The 25,865-nt window shown below is 45.0% G+C and overlaps 1 protein-coding gene across 1 annotated transcript in view; it reads right to left on the bottom strand.

Moving 5' to 3' along the window:
* Window positions 1-2,951: 2,951 nt before the first annotated feature.
* IBTK (inhibitor of Bruton tyrosine kinase) overlaps window positions 2,952-25,865 on the bottom strand; it is a 239,787-nt gene continuing 216,873 nt past the window's right edge. The window contains 3 exon segments of the mRNA XM_033937433.1: window positions 2,952-3,748; window positions 14,834-14,966; window positions 15,066-15,128. Of these exon segments, the coding sequence (XP_033793324.1) occupies window positions 3,623-3,748; window positions 14,834-14,966; window positions 15,066-15,128 (322 nt within the window). The 3' untranslated portion in view covers window positions 2,952-3,622.

Genomic DNA, 25,865 nt, shown 5'->3' with positions numbered 1-25,865 from the left:
ACGTACTTCATGACTTTAAACACTATGGGGTTACTTTTACTAAGCTTCTGTATAATCTTGGTTTAGAATTTAGGTTAACATAGGTCTTTCCTGTTCACTAAGCCCAGATTGAACATAGCATTTTTTAGGGCTTTTTCCTTGGGTTTTATTGCAAGTCATATATTAAAATGCTCCCATTAGCACATGGTACCTGCTATAAATTAAAGTGGGAGCACTTAGACCTGGTTCTATAAATGGCACTAATATGCAATTGTCAATCATCTGCTAGGAGCTGTTTATAGAATCGTGCCTAGTGATTCCTAAGTGGCCATAAGAGCCAGTAGGTGTTGAAACCTAAGGTACACTCAATTTATGCCAGATTTTCTTGGTCTAAATTAGGTACTTAAGTCAAACCACATCCAAAATCTGCCCCGAATCCGGCCCTAACCACACCTACTTTCTGGTAGGCGCCTCAGAGTACACACCTATCTCAAAGTGGTAAGCATACCAGCCACTTAATTTTTTAAATAGTTTTTTAATCACCTTTTAATGGATTTTTCAATTAAAGGTGCTGTTATACCTAATTGAATAATTAAGTTAGACATGAAGATTGGTTAGGTACACTGATCTAGGTGTGCAACTTCAGGAGCCATTTATAAATCTGGGCCTTAGTGCCTCCTATTTAGGTGGACCTAAGTGCTCCCGTATTAACTCTACATTAGCCAGTTAGCATGTGCTAATCATAATGTACTAGCCGGATAATGCAAGAATGCCCACTTTCTGCTTATTACACGCCCCCTATGAATAAGAACAGGTGACATGCGTGTTAATGCATGCAAACAGGCAAAATACTGCAAATCTTTTAACACATTCTGTAGCAGCCTGTTAGCACGCACTAACTATGTGTTAAGGGCCCCTATGAAACCTAAAGTGGACCAGGATTTCTCAGCATACATAGCTACAAAATGTGGGTCATTCATACCAAAATGCAATGTTAAAATCCAACCAGAAAAAACAATCATAAAATGAGAGGAAGTATTTAAACAATGACAAGTTGGCTCAGTAATCTGAATTATACATTCAACATACCAAAAACACACATTTGTATGACTATTTTTCCAGTTTAGTCTCATAATTAAAAATCTAGTGTTCAATATTTTGAAAATTTACTAACAAAGTTTACAAAGAATCAAACATTTTCAAAAACTATTTCACAAAGTACCATCAATTCTGAAAAAATAAAAGACCCTAAAACAACGCTTTCCCTTTCAAGGCAATTATAGTCTGATACAAATGTTGGTAGATGAAATGGAGTCTTGCATTTTTACTCTAGGATAGCCACTTATAAATGGAGTACATTTTTGCTTGATGTATAGAATTAGCAAAACACCCCTTACTCCTCTTAAACAAGCTCTATTACAGTCAAATTTATTACTCTGAATTAGAGAGCTGCACAGGAACGGGTACAACAGAAATCCTGCAGATCCACGGGTTCCCCCCTAAGGTCGTGGGGATCCCATGGGGACCCCCCTGGGGTCACGGGGATCCTGCGGGGATGGAGGCACCTTGAGGTCCTTGAGTTACCTAAGTAGTGCACTTCCTTTTCCTGCCCTCCAGCCACACTCGATCCCTTCTCACTCAATCCCTTCACAACGCAGCATGCAGTGCTCCCAGCACACTCCCCGCAGCCGCCCCAGAAGCCTTCCCTCCAATGTCAGAGCCAACATCAGAGGGAAGGCTTCTGGGTCAGTCACGTGCAGGAAACTGTGGCCGGTGGCCCTGCCAAGATGAAAATGCAGCAGGAAGGAGGTGGCTGACCTGAATGGCTCCGATACGGTGTCACGGGAGGGGGGCATGGAAGTTGGGCCACAGAAAGGATGGATCAAGTACGTGCATATTGGGCCAAGGAAGGGAGAGGGGGCATGAACTTTAGATAAAAGAGGGAGCGTGTTGGGACACAAAAGAGAGTGAGGGAGCGCTTTTGGACACAAAAGGGAGAGAGGATGAATGTGGGACAGAGAAGGAAGAGAGGAAGGGGCATAAACTTGAGACATAGGATGGAGGGAAAGAAATGCTGAGGTGTGGGAGGGAATAGAAAGGAAGAATTGTTGGGCATGGGTGTGTGAGTGAACAGGAAAGAGATGGTGCACACGGGGAATGGAAGAGGAGAATTGTTGGGCATAGGGAGGGAAAGGAGTGAGGTAGATATGCATGGAGAAGAGAAAGATGATAGGGAAAAGTGTTGGATATGGTGGTGGAGAGGGAACAGTGGGACAGATTGAAAGGGATACAAGAGGGAGAAATGTTGGACATGGTGGCGGAGAGAATGGTGGGAGAGATGTGGCATGGTGCTGGTGGGAGGGGACGAGATGCTACATATGTCTAGGGGATGAAAAAGGGAGAAATGTTAGATGTGGCAGTAGAAGGGCTGGGAGAGATGCACCCTGGATCCCTCTCTCTCTTTCCTCCCTCCCTTTGCAGCAAGGGAGGGAATGAGAGAAAGAAAGATGATGGATAGTGAGAGGGAGACATGTTTCACATGGGAATGGAGAAAAGAGGAAGGAATGCTGTGCAGGAGTGGGGAGGAGAAAAAGAAGGAGAATGATCCAGGATGGAAGAGAGTGAGGAGAGGGAGGGAAGGGAGAAATGCTGGACCATGGTAGGAGGAACCAATGTACAGCAACCGCTTGAAGAAGAATTTGTAGAAGACAGGAAAGCAAAAAAAGAGAAACTGGTACAAACTTAATGGAAAAATAAGGGCTCCTTTTATCAAGCCGTGCTAGCGGTTTAACACGCGTAATAGCGTGCGTTAAACTTCCATCCACGCTAGCTGCTACCGCCTCCCTTCAGCAGGCAGTAGTTTTTTGGCCAGTGCGGGGGTTAGCGCATGATGAAACGTCACGCGCATTAACCCCACTAGCGCGGCTTGATAAAAGGAGCCCTGAGTCTTCAGACAACAAAGGTAGAAAAAAAAAAAAATTTATTTTCTGAAATATCTTTGTATTGTGCTCAAAAGAAAAAGAAATGCATTTCTGGTTTTATTTTTCCAGTGCTGAAGTACTTGTTGAACCTTGCTGTGGCTGGTGGGGATCTCCAAGCACTGCCAGCTGAGAACCTCCTCCAAAGGTGACCAGAATTTCCCTCCACCAAGTATAGTAGTTGCTGGCAGCATCCCTGAGCCACTGAGGTGCCAGCATCTGTGACTCAGGAATGCTACTGTTGCCTGCCAAGCTTGGCAAAAGGGACTCCCAGCAACCTTCAGAGGAAGTCCTCAGCTGACAAAGCTTGAGTGTCCTCATAAACTGCAGTATTTATATTTTATATTTACATTAGAGGCTCTGGCAGAGACCCATTTACAAAGTATGCATTCTTCCCAATTAATATTTCCAAGTTAATAAAGTGTCTGCTTATTTGTAAATAGGTCTCTACCAGAGCCTTTAATTCAGTAGCATAATTAAATGAAATAACTATTTCAGAAGTTTATGGGGACGGGCGAGGATGGAAGAAATTACTTGTGGGGATGGGCAGGGACAGATTAAATTCCAGTGGAGACAGGCGGAACAGGTTTGATTCCAGCGGGGATGGGTATGATTTCTGTCCCTGTGCAACTCTGTACTCTGAATAATTTCTCCATGCGAAGATATCAGCGTTTGTTCCACATTGGTGCTGCTATAGGCCCTGGTGCAGCCCTTTCAACAATGATGAACTCATCAGGATTCCCAGAAGCTTCATAGTGGTTTAACAAATCTTGAATTGCATGTTCTTCAATCTGAAAGAGGGATAAAAAAATTATTTAATATAATGAGGTTATTTATGCTGGTTGAAAATCTTCTCTCTCAAAGCAGCTACAACAGGCATTCAAAAGAGAACTTCATAGAGGTGTATTTAGATTAGGGGAGGAAAGTTGGAGGTGAACATGGAGAAATTAGGTTCTTACCTGCTAATTTTCTTTCTTTTAGCTTCTCTAGACCGGTACAGTTCTTTACTAATGGGTTATATCTCACTGTGACTAGCAAGTGGAGACTGAGACCAAAACTGACAGCAGTGAGGAGGAATTAAGAGTTGAAAGCAGTTTTTAAAAAAGTGGGCTTTTAGTTGGGATTTGAACACTGCCAGGAATGGAGCACGATGTATTGATTCAGGCAACCTGTTCCAGGCATATGGTGCTGCAAGAAAGAAGGGACGGACTGAAGCCACCAACGCAGAGTGCAGCGAGCCATACCCTGAAGAGGAATAGGAAATTCCAGACTGTGCCTTTGGGGCGACCACCTCCGAAGCAGAGCATACTGAAGCGGATGCATGTGTGCCCGAGCCCATCTCACCACATCTAGGGAGGCCGCCATCGACCCCAAGATCTGGAGAAAATCCTGCGCCCGAGGACACCGGGATGCCATGAGGAGGCGAATCTGCACCTGCAATTTGTGTACCCAGGCTTCTGGAAGGAAGACCTTCCCCAAGGAGGTGTCGAACAGAACCCCAAGATACTCCAGGCGCTGAGAGGGGGCCAACCGGCTCTTGGACAGGTTGACAACCCATCCCAGGGACTGCAGAAACTCCTATGACCCGGAAAGACTCCTGGAAAGGCTTTGCTCGAATCAACCAGTCGTCCAGGTAGGGGTGACCGCCACGACTACCATAATCTTGGTGAACGTTCTCAGGACTATGGCCAGACCAAAAGGTAGCGCACAAAACTGATAGTGCCGTCCCAAGATCGCAAAATGAAGGAACCGCTAATGGGAGGCCCAGATCAGAACATGCAAGTAGGCCTCTGTCAGATCGTGAGAAGTCAAATACTCTCCTGACTGAACTGCCAGAATGACAGACCGAAGAGTCTCCATGCAAAAAGATGGAACTCTGAGAGCCCTTTCAAATCTAGGATTGTCTAAAAAGTTCCTTCTTTCTTGTGCACCACAAAGTAAATCGACTACCTGCTGGTACAACACTCCTGAGATCCAGAAATCTTTGAAGGATCTGGCGAAAAGCCTGCTTCCTCCATGCCACCTGACAAGAAGCTAGAAAACGATCTGGCAGGGAGCGGGCAAACTCCAGAGCATAACCATCCCGAATCACCTCCAGGACCCACTGATGGGACATGATCTCTGCCCACTTCGGATAAACCTCACGCAGACAAGTGCCCAGAGGGAGCGAAGGCAAGGAGTCATTGGGCAGGACGGGCAGCGGGGGATCCGGTGGAGGAGGGACCAGCTCCCTGGCGGGCCCCCTGAAAGAACTGCATGTGCTGAAACGTCCCTGAGAGGACCTGGAGGCCAGAAAGGAAGTGGTCCCTCAACCAGGGTGGATCTGGCGGAAATCCCACAAGTGCCCTCAAGCAGCGCCACCCCGCGCCAGCGGCCTAGCTCTGTCTTCAGGCAAATGAGGCACTTTAGAATTAGTTAAGGTCTGAACCAACTTGTCCAAATCCTCTCCTAACAAGAAAGACCCCCCTAAAGAGGAATTTCGTCAGCTTAGCCTTGGATGCCGCATCCTCTGACCATGTCCGAAGCTACAAGGTATGGCGCGTAGCCACCCCGAGAGCCATAGACTTGGCCGAAGCCCGCAACAGATAATAATAATAATAATAATAATAACTTTATTTTTATATACCGCCATACCCAGTGAGTTCTAGGCGGTTCACATTAATTAAACATAGTTACATACAGTTAAGTATTAATTGAACAGAGTTGCAGGCAACGAAGTAGATGGAATTGGGGAGCAGGATAGAGTGAATCAAGGGGGGAAGATCATACATGGCATCCGAGAGAAAAGAAGCACCCATCTCAAACTTGGCTACATCCTGCTCTACTAAGTCCCAGTTATCAGACTCACGGTCAAGGACACGCTTGGCCCACCGAAAACAAGCCCGAGCAACCAAACCACCACACATTGCCACCTGGACCGCCAGGGCAGAAACATCAAACCTCTGTTTAAGGAGGGACTCCAACTTACGCTCCTCAGTCCTTAAAAACAGAGCCACCCTCAACAGGCATAGTATGCCGCTTTGCAATGGCCGAGACCACCGCGTCCACCACAGGCAACTTTAAGGTGTCCCGATCTCCCTTCAGGATGGTATATAGATGGGTCATAGAATGCGCAAAGCAAAAAGGAGCCTCCGGCACCAGCCACTGTGTGAGCACAATATCCTAAATATCCTGATGCATAGGAAAAGAGCGGGAAGATGAGCGGATCCCCCGAAGCAAGGGGTCCACCACACATGGGGGCTCCTTCTCTGTTTCCTCAAAATGCAACACTGAGGAGATCTGAAGAATAAGCTTGTGAAGCTCGTCCCGCTGAAAAATGCACACGGACGCATCCTCGTCAGCAGACGGAAGCGCAAAACTGCCACTAACTGAATCTGTTCCCCCAAGAGGATCCTGGTGTTCACCCCAAAGGTCCAAGTCCTCATCTACCAAATCTTGCTCCTCCTGCAAAAAGTCATTGTTCCAAGAGACCCGCGGCTGCTTGGACGAGATAGGAATAGAAAGGGACAAAACAGGTGCTGTGTGGGTCCCAACCGTAGAGGAGCACAATGAACATTTTTTCCCTTGCAAAGTGCTCACTGCGCAATACGCGACCTAGCTAGAATAGAAGTGCCGGTTCGTAGAAAAATACAGCAAATTTAAAGGGAAAGAACCCTTTAGACTGGCACAGCCTCAGGATTTGGGGTGTTTTTTTCCCAGAACAGTCTCCACTGGCTCTTGAAGCCGGGGGCCTGACTGGTATCGGTGGCCAGGCTGCCAACTGAGGCACCTCTACAAAAACATGGGGAGTGGAGAAAGGAGGGGGGAGGGACCCAATTCAAGACCCATCGGGTTTGACACACCCGAGGCTGGACAGATTCCCAAACAGGACCCATCCAAGCTCCGTCCGACACCAGAAAGGGGTACATTGAGTTCTAGACAAAATCCAACCACTCTAACAAGAGGAGCCTTAAATTTTTCTATCTTACCACCTGCTTGGAGACTGAGAAAAACTGGTTTTGGAGGATGAGCCTCAGCTAATATACTACAACTAAAGTTTGGTCTCAGTCTCCACCTGATGGTTACAGTGAGATATAACTCATCAGTAACGAACTGTACCAGTCTAGAGAGCAATAAAGAACTGATTTTTACATGTATACATGCCTTTTTAACCCTCAATTGGCTGCTCGCAGAAAGAGAAACTAGATATTATTTTGATTTATTATTTTGTGTTACAGATGCTTTAGGCTATGAAAAAGAATTACTATTAAAATAAACTTAACAACAAATGGTCTAATCTAATCTTCAGTTTATATACCGGATCATTTCCCGAAGGAACTCGATTTGGTTTACAGTTCATTAAAAAATAGATAATATACTAATAGGACATATAGAGAAAATACTATTAGTTAAGATTAGATAGATATTAAAAGGGTTAAAAAGTTAAATATACTTAGTTATTGTTCGTCAGCTGATAATCTTGTGTAACTATTGCGTAAACAGCCAAGTTTTTAAATTCTTTCGAAATTGATGTAGCTGACTTAACAGTCTTAAAGAATCTGGGAGTCTATTCCAAATTTCCACCAATTTAAATGCCATAGATTTACTGAGCTTCTCGACACATTTAAGTCCTTTAGAGGATGGAAATGCTAATTTATAGATTATTATAATCCTTGAGTGGCAGGATCTAATAGCATTCCAATAAAGATGGATTGAAGGATCAAATATTCCATAGAGGAATTTAAAAACAACACAAGCACACTTGACCTGTATCCTATGACAAACTGGAAGCCAATGAAGCTTTCTCAACAATGGGGATACATGATCATACTTTCTCTTTCCCAAAATAAGTTTAGCTGCTGTATTCTGTATCAACTGGAGTTGATCTAAACTACCATGTTTAATACCCAAATAAACAGAGTTGCAATAATCCAACTGAGCAAGCATAGTGGACTGTACCAATAATGAGTAATGTTCCTGATAGAATAGTGACCTAACTTTTCTCAGCATATGCAAACTGAAAAAACATACAGTCAAACCTCGGTTTGCGAGTGTTTTGCAAGACGAGCAAAACATTCTCACAAAACTTGTCTGGCAAACTGAGTGTTGACTCGATTTATGAGCACCCCCCCCCCCCCGAGAATCGGCATCGCTCCCCCCCCCCGCTCAAACCGCACCCCCCCGCGCGTGAACCGGCACCCCCCGCCCGAACAACTTGAAACTTACCCCCCATCTGGCACTGGCACGCAGCCCACAGGAGGTGCCGGTGCCGCTTGAAGAACTTCCTGCCTCTGCCAGGCCTTGAGCATGCATCTGCGCATGCTCAAGGCCTTCTAATTCCCGCCATACAAAAAGGAAATTATAATATTTTTAAAAAGATCTGGGGGCCATTAACAACTTATTGCAATGAATAGATGCCATTTTCCATCAAAAGTACATTTATAATATTGGGGAGGGGGGTGATATAAAGTTCTATTTAAGGTTTAATCATTAGATAAGAATGTAATATTTATATGAAATTTATGATTATAATATTTGAGGGAAGAGTAGATGTATACTGCTATACTCTTTAATTCATTGTACGTAAAGTTTCCCTTTATTGTATTGAGATGTACACTGCTATACTCCTTAATTCATTGTACGTAAAGTTTCTCTTTATTGTATTTACATTTCCTTCATTGTATTCACAGTTTCTTTTATTGTAAACCGCCTAGAAGTCGCAAGATAGCTGGCGGTATATAAAAATAAAGTTATTATTATTATTATTATTATTAGATGGGAAGGGAATACATTTATGTATTTAAGATAATAATAGAAATAAATTCAAGTGATGTGTATAAATTTATTATGATGTAATATTGTGCACTTGTTATAAGATGAAAAATGAATAAAGATTTTAGAAAAAAAAAAATCTTCCTGCAGCCCTAGTTTAGGCATAAATTTGGTGCATTGTACAATAAAATCAATCACAATGAATCATGCTGTATATTAACGATTAATTTTGATTAATATGTAAGGAATTTTTTTTAAGAAAATACCCACAAAAAATTCCTGCAATCAAGCATAAACCACTTGTTTATCTGTAGTTTCCTCTCTAATCTTTCACCTACTCCATAATCCTTCATTTCCTTTTTCTGTATTCACCCTCTCAGCCCTCACCAGCCTCAACCCCATCCTAATCTCTCCTTTCTCTTGCTTCCAGGCTAGTGTGTCTCTTCTTTCCTTTTCCATCCATTCATTCCTCATATCCAATATCTCTTCTTTTCTTTTCCATCCATTCATTCCTCATATCCAGTATCTCTTTCCTTCCCTCCAGAAAATTGTCCAAACCCATCTTAAAACCAGCTACGCCAATTTGCTTGACTTCTTTGAAGGTGTGAATAAACATGTGGATAAAGGTGATCAAGTGATCTAGATTTCCAGAAAGCTTATGATAAAGTTCCTCATAAGAGGCTCCTGAGAAAATTAGAGTCATGGGATAAGTGGAAAAGTTCAGTTGTGGATTAAGAATTGATTATCAGATAGAAAACAGAGGACAGGGATAGATGGTAATTTTTCTCAATGGAGGAGAGCAAACAGTGGAGTGCCGCAGGGATCTGTACTGGGACCGGTGCTATTTATTTTAGTTATAAATGATCTGGAAATTGGAACCATGAGTGAGGTGATTAAATTTGCAGATGACACTAAACGTTCAAAGTTGTTAAAATGCATGCCAATGGTAAAAGATTGCAGGCAGATCTTAGGAAATTGGACAATATTTGATTGGACAATATTCAGACCAAATAAATTCATTGTAAACCATTCTGAGCTCCCCTGGGAGAATGGTATAGAAAATTAAATAAATGCCAGTAACTACACAGCTAACCAGGCAAAAACAGGCCTGCCTTTTGTGCAGTCCTGTCTATCTGCTTAGCTATGTAGGCACTAACATTGACTATGGCTATGCCCGCAAAACCGCTGGCTCCTCCCTAGCTCCACCCAAAGGTTGCCACAGCACTAACTAGGCACTGCTGCAGCAGTCAGAGACTATATTCACTGGTACTACATGCCAGATTAAGTGCCATTGAATATTGGTGGTTGGCACAGAGTGCAGTTTAACTGGGAGTCACATCTTAGGTGGGCTCTCCATAGATCCATTTTTTTGCATCGCCACAGAATTTTATTTGGCCGCAACATGGTCACAAAAAGATTAATATGGGAGGAAGTGATGTCATTAGCAAAGATGGCTGCCTAATCTCAAGGCTCCATCTTCTGGACATCATTTCCCTAAAAAGTGATTTTTCATTTGATGAATCGCTAGATCTAATGGGGGAAGGGGAGGGGGGCTGGTGCATTAAAGTCTCCTGCATATCATGGCATCGATAAAAAATCGGAGGGTGATCACCAACAAAGTTGTGCGCCCGAAAAGACCCACACATGTTCTCTGTGTGCAGCAAGGCCGCAGGATGAAGGCTGGCTTTACAGTTAAATTCTATAGAGCTTTTCAAGACTCACTTCTCCCATTGCTCTTATTTTTGTTTAATTCTTTGGAGGATGGTAGCCAGCATTCTTACTTTATTCGTCTCGCAGGGATTACTGTATTGTATAAGGAGGGGAAGGATCCCATGGCCTGTTCTTCCTATCAACCAATTTCGCTGTTTGGGGTGGATACTAAGATCTTCGCTCAGGTTCTTGTGCATAAGTTGATGAGTTGGGTACCCTGGCTGGTACATCCTGATTAATCTGGCTTTATAGCAGGATAGCAAGTGGGCAATAATATAAGACAGGTGGTAAATTTGAGAAAGTGGGCGGTACGGTCAAAGCAGCAAGCGGTATTTTTATTGGTTGATGCAGAAAAGGCATTTGACTGGGTCTCTTGGCTGTTCATGTTCCAAGTTCTGACACGTATTGGCTCGGGGCCTCGGATGCTAAACTGGCTCAGAACACTATATAATTCCCCTTTAGGGTGCATGAAAATTAATAGAAGATATTCTGATGTATTTGAGCTGGCCCGGGGACGAGGCAGGGATGTCCTCTGTTCCTGATCCTTTTTAAACATAGTAACATAGTAGATGATGGCAGATAAAGACCCGAATGGGCCATCCAGTCTGCCCAACCTGATTCAATTTAAATCCAAAGCTCTACCCGGTACTGTGCTTGGGTTCCAACTGCTGAAATCTCCGTTAAAACCTATTGCATCCCATCTAAACCCTCCCAGCCATTGAAGCCCTCTCCAGCCCATCCTCCCCCAAACGGCCATATACAGACATAGACCGTGCAAGTCTGTCCAGTACTGGCCTTAGTTCAATATTTAATATTATTTTCTGCTTCTAGATCCTCTGTGCTCATCTCACGCTTCTTTGAACTCAGTCACTGTTTTCCTCTCTACCACCTCTCTTATGAGCACATTCCAGGCATCCACCACCCTCTCCCCTGGCCCAGAGGATACGGGAGAACCCCAAATGTAGTAGGAGTATGGACCCCCGGGGGAGAGGGGAGTATAACATCAGTTTATTTGCAGATGATATTCTATTCATCTTAACTGACCCTGAAAGATCTCTAGCAGTGATTGAGAAGCCATTGTATTATGGTAGGCTTTCGGATAAACATGTCCAAATCAGAGCTGTTAAATATCACTCTTTCCCCTGACCGAGAAAGGGCCTTGCGCTGACTCTTTCCCTTCTGCTCGGTGAAAGGAGCTATGTGCTACTTGGGAATCCATATAGGCCCACCTGCCCTTCACCTTTACAATTCAAATTATGTCCTGATGCTTCAGAGAATTAGAGAGAAATGGAATACTTGGGAAAAATTTTGCTTCTCCTGGCTTAGTAGGATTGAGGTGGTTAAGATGATGATTCTATTCCTTTTTCAAACCCTTCTGATTTGGGTGGATAGAAAGGTGCTTTGGACTATGCAACAGTGACTTCTTGCTTTCGTGTGGGCCCGCAAGCATCCATGGATCAGTGAGAGAGTGTTGTGCCCGCGCAAACAATTTGGTGGCCTGGCGGTGCCAACCCTTTTGAAATATTATCAGGCGGCCCAGCTAAGAGTGCTTCTGGAATTGCAGGTTCAAACCTGCAAACCCTGGGTGGATATAGAACAGGGCGAAGGCGCCTCAGTTCCCTTGCTCCATTTATCATGGCTCCCTGGAGGTAGGAAATACACAGAAGGTCTGGAAGCTGTGGAGACTACCCTGCGGGTCTGGCATTCTGTGCAGCATCTGGCCCTGCGGGAAAGGCGACACTCTTGATATACCCCACTTTAATTTAATCCTGAATTCACTCCTGGAGATAGGGCGGGGATCTTTCAATGGTGGGAGCTTTGAGAGTTGGTATTTGTAGGGCAATTTATAGACATAGAGGGGCCAATATGTGATACTTTGGAGATCTCCAGGAGAGATATGGTTTTGAACCTAAATATTTGTTCCCCTATCTCCATGCAAAGGACTATATTCAGCATGGCAGTATGCTTCCAGGTCATGTCCCATTCCTCTTGGGTTATATGCCAGCCCAAATCTGCTTCCTACAATCACTTGTATTTCAGGGGGACATCGGTCTACTATTAAGGCAAGCAGATTCTGAGAGAGCTCCTGGGTGGGGGTGGGAACTGAATTTGAAAAGCTGTTGGTCCCGGAGGTAAAAAAAGGACATGATTTCTGCTATATATGCTTGCCTTAATAGTAGACCGATGTCCCCCTGAAATACAAGTGATTGTAGGAAGCAGATTTGGGCTGGCATATAACCCAAGAGGAATGGGACATGACCTGGAAGCATACTGCCACGCTTGGCTTAGCTACCACGATGGTGGAAAATGGGTATAAAGCACTATTGCATTGGTACTACACCCCTATTCTCCTAGCGAAACTCTCCAGAAGGAGGATGGGCAGTGTTGGCAGGACTGCAGGCTCCTGGGTACTTTTTTGAACATGTGGTAGGATTGTGGAATGGCTCGGTATTTCGAGCCTTGTCATCTATTCTGCATAGGGCTCTTGAGCCCTCCATTGGGTTAGTATTTCTGCATCATTAAGATAATGCTTGGGAGGAGGGGGAATTCTATTTCACTAAATTGTTCCTGATGGCGGCCCGCCTGAAGCTGGAGGCTACTTGGAAACAGTCTGATGCTCCTGATATGCAATTAGTGCTGACTAAACTTGATGGCTGGTACTCTCTGTATAGGTTGACAGCCTTGAAGTATCACAGGATGGGGAGCTTTATTAGGAAATGGCAATACGATGAAGAGTGAAAGAAAACTATACAGTGAAGGTAATGTTTATTATCTGTAGGATCAAGTTTCAAGTTTATTAGGATTTTATATACCGCCTATCAAGGTTATCTAAGCGGTTTTTTTACAATCAGGTAATCAAGCATTTTCCCTCTCTGTCCCGGTGGGCTCACAATCTATCTAATGTACCTGGGGCTATGGAGGATTAAGTGACTTGCCCAGGATCACAAGGAGCAGCGCGGGGTTTCAACCCACAACTCCAGGGTGCTGAGGCTGTAGATCCAACCACTGCGCCACACACTTCCAGGATCTGGGGGGGAGGGGGAGATGACGACAATGTTGCTGGTTGCTTTATGTACGATAATTGTCATCTTGTGTACGATGTCTTTCAGTTCTATTGGTTTTCTGTTTCTTTTTTTTTTTTAATTCTTTATTCATTTTCTTATGTTACAAGTGTAGCAAATAAACTCATTTAAAACTTAAAGATACACACTTGATTAACTCTCATATAAGCATCAAATTTAACATTTCATTACAAATTAAAATTCTATAATATTTTAAATATTATGAAAGAAATCTAACATTTATATCATTCTTATTGAATCTAATAATCCCTCCCCCTCCCTCCCTATTCAATAAATCATAAAATCATCCTTACTGTTTCTTCAGCTTCTGGATACTGATAAGCACTGGTCTAGTAGTTAGACCACCCAGCTGACAGCACCCTCTGCTGTTTCCTGTGATCTTGGGCAAGTCACTTAACCCTCCATTGCCTCAAGATACAAAATTAGGGAATACTTATGGCCTCTTTTACAAAGCTGCGCTATTGGCTGCTCTGCACTAATGGCCCTGAAGCCCATAGAGATTTAAAAGGATTTGGGGCCGTTGTCGTGCGGCAGCCACTAACGTGGCTTTGTAAAAGAGGTAGTTAGTGTGCCTGATCATAACTCACATTGAACTATTAAACTAAACTAAACCTTAGGTTTGTATACCGCACCATCTCCATAGTCATAGAGCTCAGCACGGTTTACAGGAATTGGGATGAGAAAGGAACTCCAAGGAAAGGATGAAGATCGGAGGAAAGAAGAAAGTTTAGAGGACTAGGATATCAAAGGAGGAGGGAGTGTTACATTTTTTGAGAAAAGCCAGGTTTTCAGATGTTTTCGGAAAAATTGGAGAGAACTCGGGTTCCGAAGAGGGGAGGTAAGGTTACTTAACAGATGTAAGATAAATCCAAACACATAAACATAACTCAAGAGAAGGTGAGAGAAAAAGAAAGGGGACAGGTCTTTAAACCATGTTATGAAAAGATGGGACATGGAAGGGGGAATGGGAGCCTCCATATGAAAAAACTGGAATTGTGGAACTGTGGAAATGGGGTATAAAAAATGGGTGAAAGATATAGAGGAAATAGGAAACTGGGAAAATAATGACAGAGGGGTATGAATTGAAAGGACTAGGGAGTCAGTCCAGAGGGTGGCTGCTATAATGGCATCTCTATGGCCCTCACTAACAAATGTGAATATATTTTTTATTGGCTAACTTTTTTCACTTTTACAAAACATTTTTATTGGACCACAGTCACTTCTGTGAAGCCATGACTACACAATAGCATACAGTTAAATGTTTCACAGAAAATTAAATATGTGAGTCTAAATGTTTTTACAGTTCACTAGTGTGGTCCTACAAATCTCTACCTGGATCAAAGCCAATGGCTTTTCTCTGCTCCTGATAAGTGCGGCTTCTTGTTGTATCTCTTCCTCTACAATAGCTGCAAAAGTGACAGGCACTGCTGGTGGTGTTGAAATCAGTGATGTTGATAGCCAAGGGCTGTAAAATAATACATTTCTGTAAGTCCTCAAACATCCTCCTCAAATAAGAGATAACAGATTTCATGGTGCCCTTCTTAAATATAGAAGTTACTCTTACTTTTGAATGTCTGGCTGTGACAAGACAAAGGTATGGTCACTTTCCAGGCTTTTAGATGGCAATCTGAAAATCCAATATAAAATCAGATTAAAACAGTTTCTAATCAAATGCATAGAAGGAAATTTTCAAAACTGCATATTAATACAAAGTTTGTGAATAGTGAAAACTGATTTTGGATTAGTTCCCAAAGGGAAAGTGCCTGAATGCTTTACTTTAGAAATTGCTGTGAAAAAGGTACACACACACATCTGCACCTGATTTTTTTTCTATAGATACATTTTCCATGAAAACATCAAACAGTTTTAGAAATGCAAAACCAAGTGTCCTATTTCCTGTCTTGGTCTTGCCATGCCCTCGAAACACCTCCATGGAATGGGGGAAGAAACAACATAAGTGCTTTTACCTGCATACAGGATAGGTAATTTTCTTTTTTTTTTTTTTTAGTTCAATATTTTTATTGAGTTTTATGAAAAAATACAAGAAGCAGTCCAAATACAAGTCCAAATACAAGATATCAAAACAAAAAACGCTTAATATATCACATATTCAGCTACAGTCTGCAATAGAAGAATCAAAACATTCTAAAAAATCCAGAGTATTGGAACTGCTTATGAAAGAATAAGAGAGAAAAATAGAGAGAAGAGAGAAGAAGAAGAAATAGATGAAGAAGAAGAGGAAAATAAAGAAGAAGACAGGAGTGTCTATGAAACAGAACGAACATAGGAGTCCAAGAATCTCCAAGGTGATTTACATCGCACCAAGTTTGTGGAAAGTCGAGCTATATTTTCTTTTCATATGCATATGATTCAAATTTATGATACATGCTCAAAGAGTTCCACCAAAAAGTATAATCTAATAACGAAGAGGTCTTCCAATTTTTCAAGATGTGCCATAAGGGCAGTCACAAACATGGTATCAATGAGTTTAGGAGGACAGTTCGATTGAGCAAAGCAGGGGTGTTGAGATCGAAGAATTATAGTGTCCAAAGAAATTTCTTCTGAGCAGTTAGTAATATGTTTTATGGTGTCCCAAATGCGAGTCCAGAAGGAACGAACTGGAGTACAATGGAAAAGCATATGATCAAGAGTTCCGGCATCTTTCATACAGTTCCAACATATAGAGTCTTGTTTTAGGTTAGCTTTCCACATCCGAAAAGGAGTCCATACTGCATTCCACATAATGAAGAACATTGACTGTGAGACTCTGGAGGATAGGAGGGGACGATTTGTCGAGGACCAAAAAAGTTCCCAGTCAACCTCAGAGAGCGGGGTTATCAGCATAGAGTCCCAATGTTTCATGGAGTGAGAGGAAAAGGTGAAAGAGTGGTCTCTTAAAATACTATAAAACAAAGATATCGCTTTACCTTTTGATATAGCCAATGTGGACCAGTGGCATATAGTGTGAATGGATGTCAGAAAGTCAAAGTGTATAGACACAGAGGATATCGCTCCAGTAAGAGAAAGCCATTGTGAATAGGTAGAAGGAGGCAACGAGTAGGCAGAGCAGAGTGTATCAAAAGGAACAAGAGGAAGTGAGAGTAGTTATCTGGTGAGGAAACCACAAACCAGCCCGCTGCCATCGTTTCCATGAAAAAGACTTCCCATTATTCTGGAGTTTGGGATTGTTCCAGATGGACATGAATGGGCTATCTTTAATTAAAATCTCTGCTATCGCATCCAATAGGTGGAGGGCATGCTGCGTTGCACTCAACAAGGAATACTTCTTCAATTGTCTAGGGACTGGAATCGTTGTCAAACAGGAGACGTGTAAAGGTGCACATAGAAAACATTCCATCTCAAACCAGGCTGGTGGATCCTAGGGACATGGATCAGTGATCCAATAAGCTCCATATTTGGCCAATGATGCAGTATAATAAAGATAAAAATCTGGTAAGTTTAAACCACCATTAATCTTAGAGGCTTTCAGCTTGGCGAGAGCAATACGAGGCTTTTTCTTATTCCAAACAAATTCAGATAACTTCATATTCAGCCAATGGAAAAATGTCTTTCTGCATAGAGAGGGAAGCATTGAGAGGGTGTAATTTATCTGAGGGGCAAGAGTCATTTTGATAGAAGCAATTCTGCCCCACCAAGACAGATAGAGTGGGGACCAGCGAGATATTGTGTTCAGGATTAAGTTTTTAATTTTAGATATATTTAGATCTTGAGCATGAACTGGATCTTTATGTATTAAAACACCCAGGTACTTCACAGCCCCACGCGACCATGAAAAAGGGAAATGAGCAAGATCTGAGGGAGAGATATGATCATTAAGTGGAAAAATCTCTGATTTCTCCCAATTGACTGAGTATCCAGAGAGCAGGGAGTACTGAGAAACAATGTTAACGAAGGCAGGGAGGGAATCAACAGGATCCCAGATAAAGAGAAGGACATCATCAGCATATGCTGCTAATTTGATGTGGCGAGTAGAGGTGGAAATACCTTTAATTGTGGGGCATTGTCGAATGGCAGAAAGAAGAGGTTCCAGAGCTAAATTAAATAATAAAGACGAAAGTGGGCAGCCTTGGCGAGTACCTCTGTGAAGTGAGAATTTATTAGAAAGAGAGTTATTAATTAAAATGCGAGCTGTGGGCTGTCGATATAAGGTTTCAACCCACTCCGTGAAGAATGGACCAAAGTTATACCACTTCAAGATTCGGAAAAGAAATGGCCACTCCACACGGTCGAAGGCCTTTTCGGCGTCAATAGCCAGGCCAATTACAGGATCTGGAAGTGTTTTAGTGTGGGCGTTAATATGATGGAAGAGGCGCAAGTTATCACCTATAAACCTTTGCTTAATAAACCCTACTTGATCTTTGTGGATTAGAGAGGGGATCGCTTTATTGAGTCTCAATGAAAGAAGTTTTACCATAATCTTATAATCTAAATTAAGAAGAGAAATGGGGCGAAAGTTTTTAACCAAGGTAGGGTCTCTGTCAGGCTTGGGAATGACTACAATAGTGGCCTCAGTAAAATTGAATTGTTTGTCCGGAGTGGAGTGGAGAAATTCATAGTAAGTATGAAGCTGAGGAGCCAAGAGAGTGCGAAATTGCTTGAAAAACTCATTGGTAAAACCGTCGGGACCCAGGGCCTTACCGTTGGGCAGGGATGAAATTGCAGTTTCTATCTCAGATATAGTAATAGGAGAATCTAGTTCCAACTTTATAGAGTCCGATAAGGTTGGGTGGACCAGGGAGGCATTATTTAGTCTCCAAGAGGAAGACTCTTTGCGAGGGGCAGAAAGAAGTAAGTGCAGAGAGATGGCCGCATGATCTGTAAGAGAGATCTGATGAATAATGGTGTTCGTCAGGTCATGAATAAGAGAGGAGGATAGCAGAAAGAAGTCTATTCTTGTGTAGGTATTATGTGGTGGTGAAAAATGAGAGTACTCCCTACCATTTGGATTGAACAGTCGCCACGGATCCACAAGAGAGAAGGCGTCTTTGAGGGCATGTAAGGCTGTGAAGGACCTGGATTTTGAAGGTTTACAGGATGATGATCTATCAATATAAATATCTTGAACTTGATTGAAATCGCCTCCTAGTATCAGAGAACATGATCCATATTCTACCAATGCCAGCTGAAGGTCTTGAAAAAATTCTGGGTGATCCAGAACTGGAGCGTATATGTTAAGGAACACAAAATCCACTGAGTGCAATGCAGCATGCACCAAACACCATCTGTGTGGATAGGTAATTTTCAAAAGCCCTAAACTCTGCTCTCATGCTAAAGGTTAAGAGGCCAAATAGGCATTATTTTATAAAGACATATACGCACCTATGTGTCTATATAAAATACTAAAGTACGTGCAATGGCACAGCGAGGGAGAAGGCAGACCACCCCAGATGTCATCTTGGCAGGGGTGCCTTCACCTCTCCTCTTCACAACCTAGCCATCTCTTCAAATCTTCACCAGCAATGACCAACATCTCCTACCTGCTGCTCGTGTTGGCCTCAGCTCTTCTTTTGACATCTCTTCCTGGTTGCAGGACCAGGAAGTGATGTCGGAGGAAGAGCTGAGGCTGATGCGAGCAGCAGGTAGGAGATGTTGCTGTCTGTGAAGATTTGAAGAGAAGAATAGACAATGAAGAGAACAGGTGCCAGCGTCCTTGCTCCAAGGTACATGAGGGAGGGATAAAAATCTGGCACCTTAAAATTCTGAAACGTCAAAAAATTAAATTCATGCCTTCTTGCCCTCCAGAGCAACCTTTACTACCAAGCCAACACCCAATCAGAGGGGTCACAGAGGAACACAGTTGTTACCATTAAAAAGTTGAGACCAAGCTTCTGAGAGGTACTGTCCTCTGTCCCAAATCACGACAGCACCACCTTTATCAACGCAGCAATCACAATGGATTGCTCAGAACTCAATTTCTTAAGAGCATCCTGTATATTTATAAGTTTGAATGATTTTTCTTATACACTTGTTGTAATATGTAAAAATGAATAAAGAATTAAAAAAAAAAAAAAAAAAAAAGGAAACATGGAGCTGTGAACAGCTCGCTGCGGCAGCTCCGATACACCCGCTCTCGGTTTGCCTCTTGCCTGCATCTAATCTCCCCGTTCTTCTTCCCTGCGTCGGGCGGGAGTGCTCCGCGCTGATTATTGGAGCGGGCGGGGCGCGAGATGGCCTCTAAGCTCTCCCGAACGGCACGGGAGCGGTCGAAACAGCCGGATCTTAAAATGGCGGACCACATGGCGCCCTCGTCTCCGGAGGCCCCGAGCTCTGGCTGGGTGGCTGAAGTCACGGCGGAAGTACAGGCGGCTATTGAGAGCTCCTTGGGCGATAAGTTGCAGCGTATCTTGGATAAATTTGATACGCTGGACCAGCGTTTCGCAACGCTCACCCCGGAGGTGAAGGAGACGCAGCAGCGCGTCAGTGCCACGGAGGACTCGATTCAGCGAATCTCCCACGAGCAAGCGGGGCATACTTCTACCATCGCGGCGTTGCAGGCGAAGCTTGACGATTTTTTTCAAGTTTCAAGTTTATTTAGATTTTTATATACCGCCTATCAAAGTTATCTAGAAAACCTCTCGCGCCGCAACAACCTGCGCTTTATTGGCCTGCCCGAATCGTTGAAGGAGACAGAGCTCGGGGATTTCTTGGAGCGCTGGCTGCCGGAGTCCCTCTCCATTCCGCGGACTCCGGGTCCTTTGAGAGTCGAGAGAGCTCATCGTTTGGGGCCTCGTCGGGAGTCCACAGATCGCCCAAGAGCGGTTATTTGCCGCCTTCTTAATTACCGCCATAAAGTGGAGATCCTAAGAGCATTGCGGCAAGGGAAGAAGTTGTTGTACGAAAACCGAGCCATCCTCTGCTTCCAGGACTACTCCGCCGAGGTTTCTCAGGCTCGTCGACGGTTCTCGCCCCTTTGTACCCGGCTCATCCAACGCCACATCGCTTTCTCCTTGCAGTACCCGGCCCGTTTGCGAGTGGTGCATCAGGGCAGGGCCCATCATTTTGACACCTTGGAGGCGGCGCAACGTTTCATCACGGAGCAGTTCCCGGAGGGCCCTGTATGAATGGTGGCAGTGAACGATGGGGCGTGATCATCGGAAGATCCTGACTGCCCTCATCCCCTTGGACTAGGTTGCAGGGGCCTCTGTGGTCCTTTAGCCTGTAGCATGCGGCACCTCCCCAGTGGGGGTCCACTTGTCTCTTGTTATTTTTGCATGTTGAGTGTGATCTTTTTGGGACTGTTTGTATGGTAGGGGATGGGGGGGTTGGGGATATGTTGATTGCCTGTGGTTTGATGTATGCAGGTGGGAGCTGGAGGGGGGCTCCTGGGACTTCTTCTTTCTCCTTTAGTATTGCCTTCCTTTGCTGCGCTCTAGGGGCGCTTTTCCTGTTTTTTTTTGTTTCCTCCTTTATCTTTCATTTCAGCACAGATTGGTTTTGGCTTGGGTCTTAGCTTATTGGTGGGGTGTTCTGTAAGGAATCCCGGGGCGGGTGTACGCTGTTTCCTGGAAATGACGCCAGTTTGGAGGTGTCCTGGGTTTGGGGTAGGGGAAGTAGGGTGGGAGGGGGTTTTGTTTGTTGCTGACAGGGGAAATGGGAGGTTTCTTGGGGATGGGGTGGGGGGTAGGGCTGGGTATTCAGGGAGTTTCTTCGTTGGGATGGAAAGGTGGGGATATCAGTGGGTGGGGGGTAGAACATTCGCTTTGTGCAGGAGGCGGGAGTTTTTTTGGGGGCTGTTTGGGAGGCCCCGGTCTGAGCTGGAGGGGTGGTGGCTGGGACGCCCTTCTGGCACCCTACGGGAAGTATCTATTGGTAGTCTTTTTCTTCTGAATACCCTGTTCTGGAATATACTTTAACCTCATGGAATGTAGGGGGTATCCATTCCCCCATAAAACGGCAAAAAATTTTACAACGTTTGAATCGTTCTAAATCTTCTATTGCTTTTTTGCAGGAGACCCGGTTGTCCTCAGTAGAACATGCTAAGCTCTGTACCTGGTGGGTGGGGGCTCACTTGGAGGCGCCCGCGGTCGGGGGGAAGGGTGGGGTTATCATTTTGATTCGGAAGGGTCTTTCTTTTACTTCTCACCGTGTGATCCGTGATCCTAATGGTCGCTATATCATCGCTTCGGTTACGCTTCATAATAAGCCGTTTTTATTGTGTAATGTTTATGCCCCTAACAATCCGCCGGCTCGGTTTTTTAGGGGTCTTCGCAACCAACTTTTGTAATTTGGTGACGTTCCTCTGATTCTTGGGGGGGATTTCAATGAGGTCCCTGACCCGCGTATGGACCGTTCTTCTTCCACAGGCAGGGAAGCTGCTAAGCTTTGTACAGGGGCCCGCATTTTGGAATCTGCGTTGGGGTTGTTGGATGTTTGGAGGGTGCTGCATCCTCTGGAGCGGGACTATTCCCATTTATCTCGGGCCCATGGGACACTATCCCGTATCGATCTGGTGCTTATCTCACGTGTATTGCTGCCCCAGGTGCAGGGGGTTGAATTGGGCCCCATTGAAATATCTGACCACGCTTGGATGGGATTTCACTGGTCGTGGGGTGACTCCCGGAGTGGTCCGGGGGGGTGGCGGTTTCCCTGTTTTCTTTGCTTTCAGGAGTTTCTGCTTCGGAGGTGGGCGGATTTTAAACAGGACAACCAGCAGCATAGAGACGATCCCATTCTTCATTGGGAGACGGCAAAGGCGGTATTGAGGGGTGAGGTTATAGCCTATGTGGCACGGCAGACAAAAATGCGGCATCGGGCTGTTCTGGCGTTGGAACGACGAGCTGCTGGGTTACGCCGTCAGTATGGTCGGCGGCCTGACTCAGCTTTTGGAAGTACAACAGGAATTAAATGAGTTCTTACACCAGAGTGCTATGCGATCGCGGGCATATTACCAGTTTCAACTATTTCGTTTCGCTAATAAGAGTAGTCGGCTGTTGGCGCGCATGGTGCGGGTGCATCGTGGTCAGGCAGCCATTACTGCGCTCCGTGACCCTCGTGGGATACTGCGTCATCGCTCGGTGGAGATTTGCGACCTGTTGCGTTCCTTTTTCGAGGATTTATACACAGCCCCGGAGGCGGAAGATTTGGCTGGGAGGGTATACCTGGATAGTGTGAACTTACCTTGTTTGTCTCTTAACGATTCTGAGGCTTTGGACCGCCCTTTTGCTGCCGAGGAGGTGGAATGGGCTATCCGGGTCAGCCCTTTGGGAAAGGCTCCAGGCCCGGATGGGTTTCGGAGTGAGTTCTATAAGCTCCTGGTGGAGGACATTGCTCCTGTATTGGCGGACGTCTATAATTTGAGTGTAGCCAAGGGCTTTCTCCCCCGTTACTTGAATTTGGCTCAAATTGTTGTCTTGTTGAAGCCTGGTAAGGACCCCCATTATCCTGATTCCTATCGTCCCATCTCTTTGCTGAACTATGAGGCTAAGCTTATGGCAAAAATTCTTGCGACTCGCCTGGCTCGGGTGTTACCGTCGGTGATTTCTGAATCTCAAGTGGGCTTTGTTCGTGATCGTCCGGTGGCCAAGAACATTAGACGTATTTTGCTGGCTTTGGAGCGGGCGACGGTGGAGAATATCCCCTCCTTGCTTGTTAGCTTCGACGCAGAGAAGGCCTTTGACCGGGTGCGGTGGGGTTACCTTTTCGCGGTGTTGCGGAAGTATGGCTTGGGTCCTTTTTTTCTGAATGCGGTCCGAGCACTGTACATGGATCCAGAGGCGCGGGTTCTTGTTAATGGGGAACTTTCCGCTTCTTTTGGTATTCGTCGTGGTACTAGACAGGGGTGCCCCTTGTCTCCGCTGCTGTTTGTGCTTTCCCTTGATCCCCTACTTCGGGAGGTTCAGTCTAATGCGGAGATACGGGGTTTGCTCCTAGGGGCTTCTCATTTTAAATTGGCGGCCTTCGCGGATGATCTTTTGGTATTCTTGACGGACCCCCCCGCGGTCGCTGTCCACCCTGCTGGACAGTATACGTGAGTATGGCGATTTTTCAGGCTTTACCCTAAATCTGGCGAAGTCGGAGGCCCTGACTTCTTCGTCTCTTCTTTGCCAGCATTGGCAGGGTAGTTTTCCGCTGCGCTGGGCAGACTTTTCCTTTCGTTACCTGGGGATTCGGCTTACCATGGATCCCGCTCAACTGTATCGCCTTAATGTTGATAAGCTCCTTTCAGATACTAAGCTGTTACTGGTTAAATGGCAGGATCTCCCGCTTTCATTGTCTGGTAGGATTCACCTGTTCCGCATGATTATCTTTCCCAGGTGGCTTTATGTTCTCCGGACTCTTCCTCTATGTCTTTTGCAGAGGGATGTCCGGGCCTTGTACTCTATGTTATCTCGGTTCTGCTGGGGGGGACGTAAGCCTAAGTTACGCTGGCCTTTGCTCCTTGGTCCGCTTTCGGAGGGGGGTCTTGGGGTGCCGGACGTCCGGCTGTATAATCAAGCTTGTTTGTTACGTCATTTGGGAGATTGGGTGTTGGGCACCTCTTTTTATACGGATCTTTCCTTGGAGCGGGACTATTTCTATCCTATTCATCTGCTTTACCTTCTTCATGCCCCTTTGTCACGGTTGCCAGGGGCTTGTAGGCGTAGTGTTCTCTTTCGTCCCTTGAGGGGGACGTGGCACCAGATTCTTCGGCTCTGGAGTCAGGATCCTTTGGTCAGTGTCTTTTTACCTCTGGTTGGGAACTTGGCTTTTCCTCCGGGGGTGGGCCCGTCTGTTTTTGGTGGCTGGAGGGCCCGGGGGGTAGAGCTTTTACAGCATGTTCTGCAGCTTGATGGGACCCTTCGGGCGAGTGAGGCTTTGCTTGCCCGGGGGGTTCCGGGAGCCGGTTTCTTCTTTGCTTATTGTCAGCTAACTCATTATGTTGGCTCCCTCCCGAGGGGGTCCTTGGGTGCTGTGTTTGGGTCCGACTTCCGTTCCTTTTTAGTGGCAGATCCAGATACCAGGGTCTCGATTTCTTATTTTCATCGACAGCTTTGGATGCTGAGCCCACCCAGGGTTTTCTCCAGGGTTTTGGAGGCTTGGCAGCGGGATCTGGGGCGGGATCTGGGGGAGGGCTTTTTGTTGCGGGTGTTGAAACGTACCACTAGTCTGGTCTCTAGTGCAGATTTGAGGGAATGTCATTTTCGTACAGTTTTGCGGGCCTATGGCTCCCAGAGTCAGGCATATTATATGGGTTGTGTGGACACCCAGCAATGTGGGAGATGCTCTGCTGGGGTCAATTCTTATTATCATGGTATTTGGGGTTGTCCAGCAAGCCAGGTTTTCTGGTCTGCGCTTGCCTCCTTTTTACAGGGCCTTCTTCGGGTGTCTGTGCCTGTTTCTGTGTTTCCTATGCTTTTTGCACATTTCCCATTGCTTTCAGGTTACTCTTCTTCGGAGAAATTGTTCCTCAGTAAGTGTTTTATATTGGGGAAGAAATGTATCCTGTGTTGTTGGCTTGCTCCTGAGCCGCCTACTTTTTGGTTTTGGAGAAACAGGCTGCATGAACTCATGGGTTGGGAGGCCCGGCTGGCGTGTTCTTCTCGCCGCCGCAGTAAAGCCTTTGTGGACACCTGGACTCCTTATTTGGAAAACTTGTCCCCATTGAGTCGTAGCCATGTTCTGAATCGTTTACAATGGTACTCTGCTTTACCTGTTTGATGTTTGTATGCTGCCTCTGCACATTGGTTCTCTTTGTTGGGGGGGGGGGGGTGGTTTGGGATTTGGGGAGGGGTTTCTGGGGTAGGATGGGTGTGTTGTTTGTCACCGTGGAGGACTCGGAGCAAAGTCCTCTGCGGAGTTCGTCATTATTGTAAAACATGGTTTTCAGCTGGAGCTCTTTTTGTAATATTCTTTGTTTAATAAAAACGGATTTCACGTAAAAAAAAAAAAAAAAGAGCATCCTGTTCGCCCGTTGATAAATTCTGACAGTGGCAGAAACCTATTGATGGTTATAACTGAGTAGTTGGTTTCTCCAGCTTCTGCCTCTCCTGGAACCCCCAGCCCCTCCTCCTCGACGACTTCCCCTAACTAGGCGGGCCTCTCCGTCCGTGCTTTCGTCCCGTTGGGATGCATCTTCTCTAGTACTGGAACCCCCAGATGATAGCTGAAACTGCAAGAGCTTCTTTTTATACACTTGGCTATTATTACCCATAAACCAGGCATGGATGTTACTTAAAAATACCATTGTGGAAGCCCAAACTAGATGTATTCCACGTACCAGCAAAGGTGGAAAGAAGAAGAAACGAGAACTGGCACGGTTAAAAGGTGAAGTGAAAGAATCTATTAGAGACAAATAAACATCCTTTAAAGAATGGAAAAAGGATTCAAATGAAGAAAATAAGAAGAGACACAAGCACTGGCAAAT

Source organism: Geotrypetes seraphini, chromosome 3 (genome assembly GCF_902459505.1).
Source record: "Geotrypetes seraphini chromosome 3, aGeoSer1.1, whole genome shotgun sequence".
NCBI classification, from domain to species: Eukaryota; Metazoa; Chordata; class Amphibia; order Gymnophiona; family Dermophiidae; genus Geotrypetes; species Geotrypetes seraphini.
The sequence above is the reverse complement of the archived record's forward strand: the minus strand, read 5'-3'. Positions and strand labels throughout refer to the sequence as shown.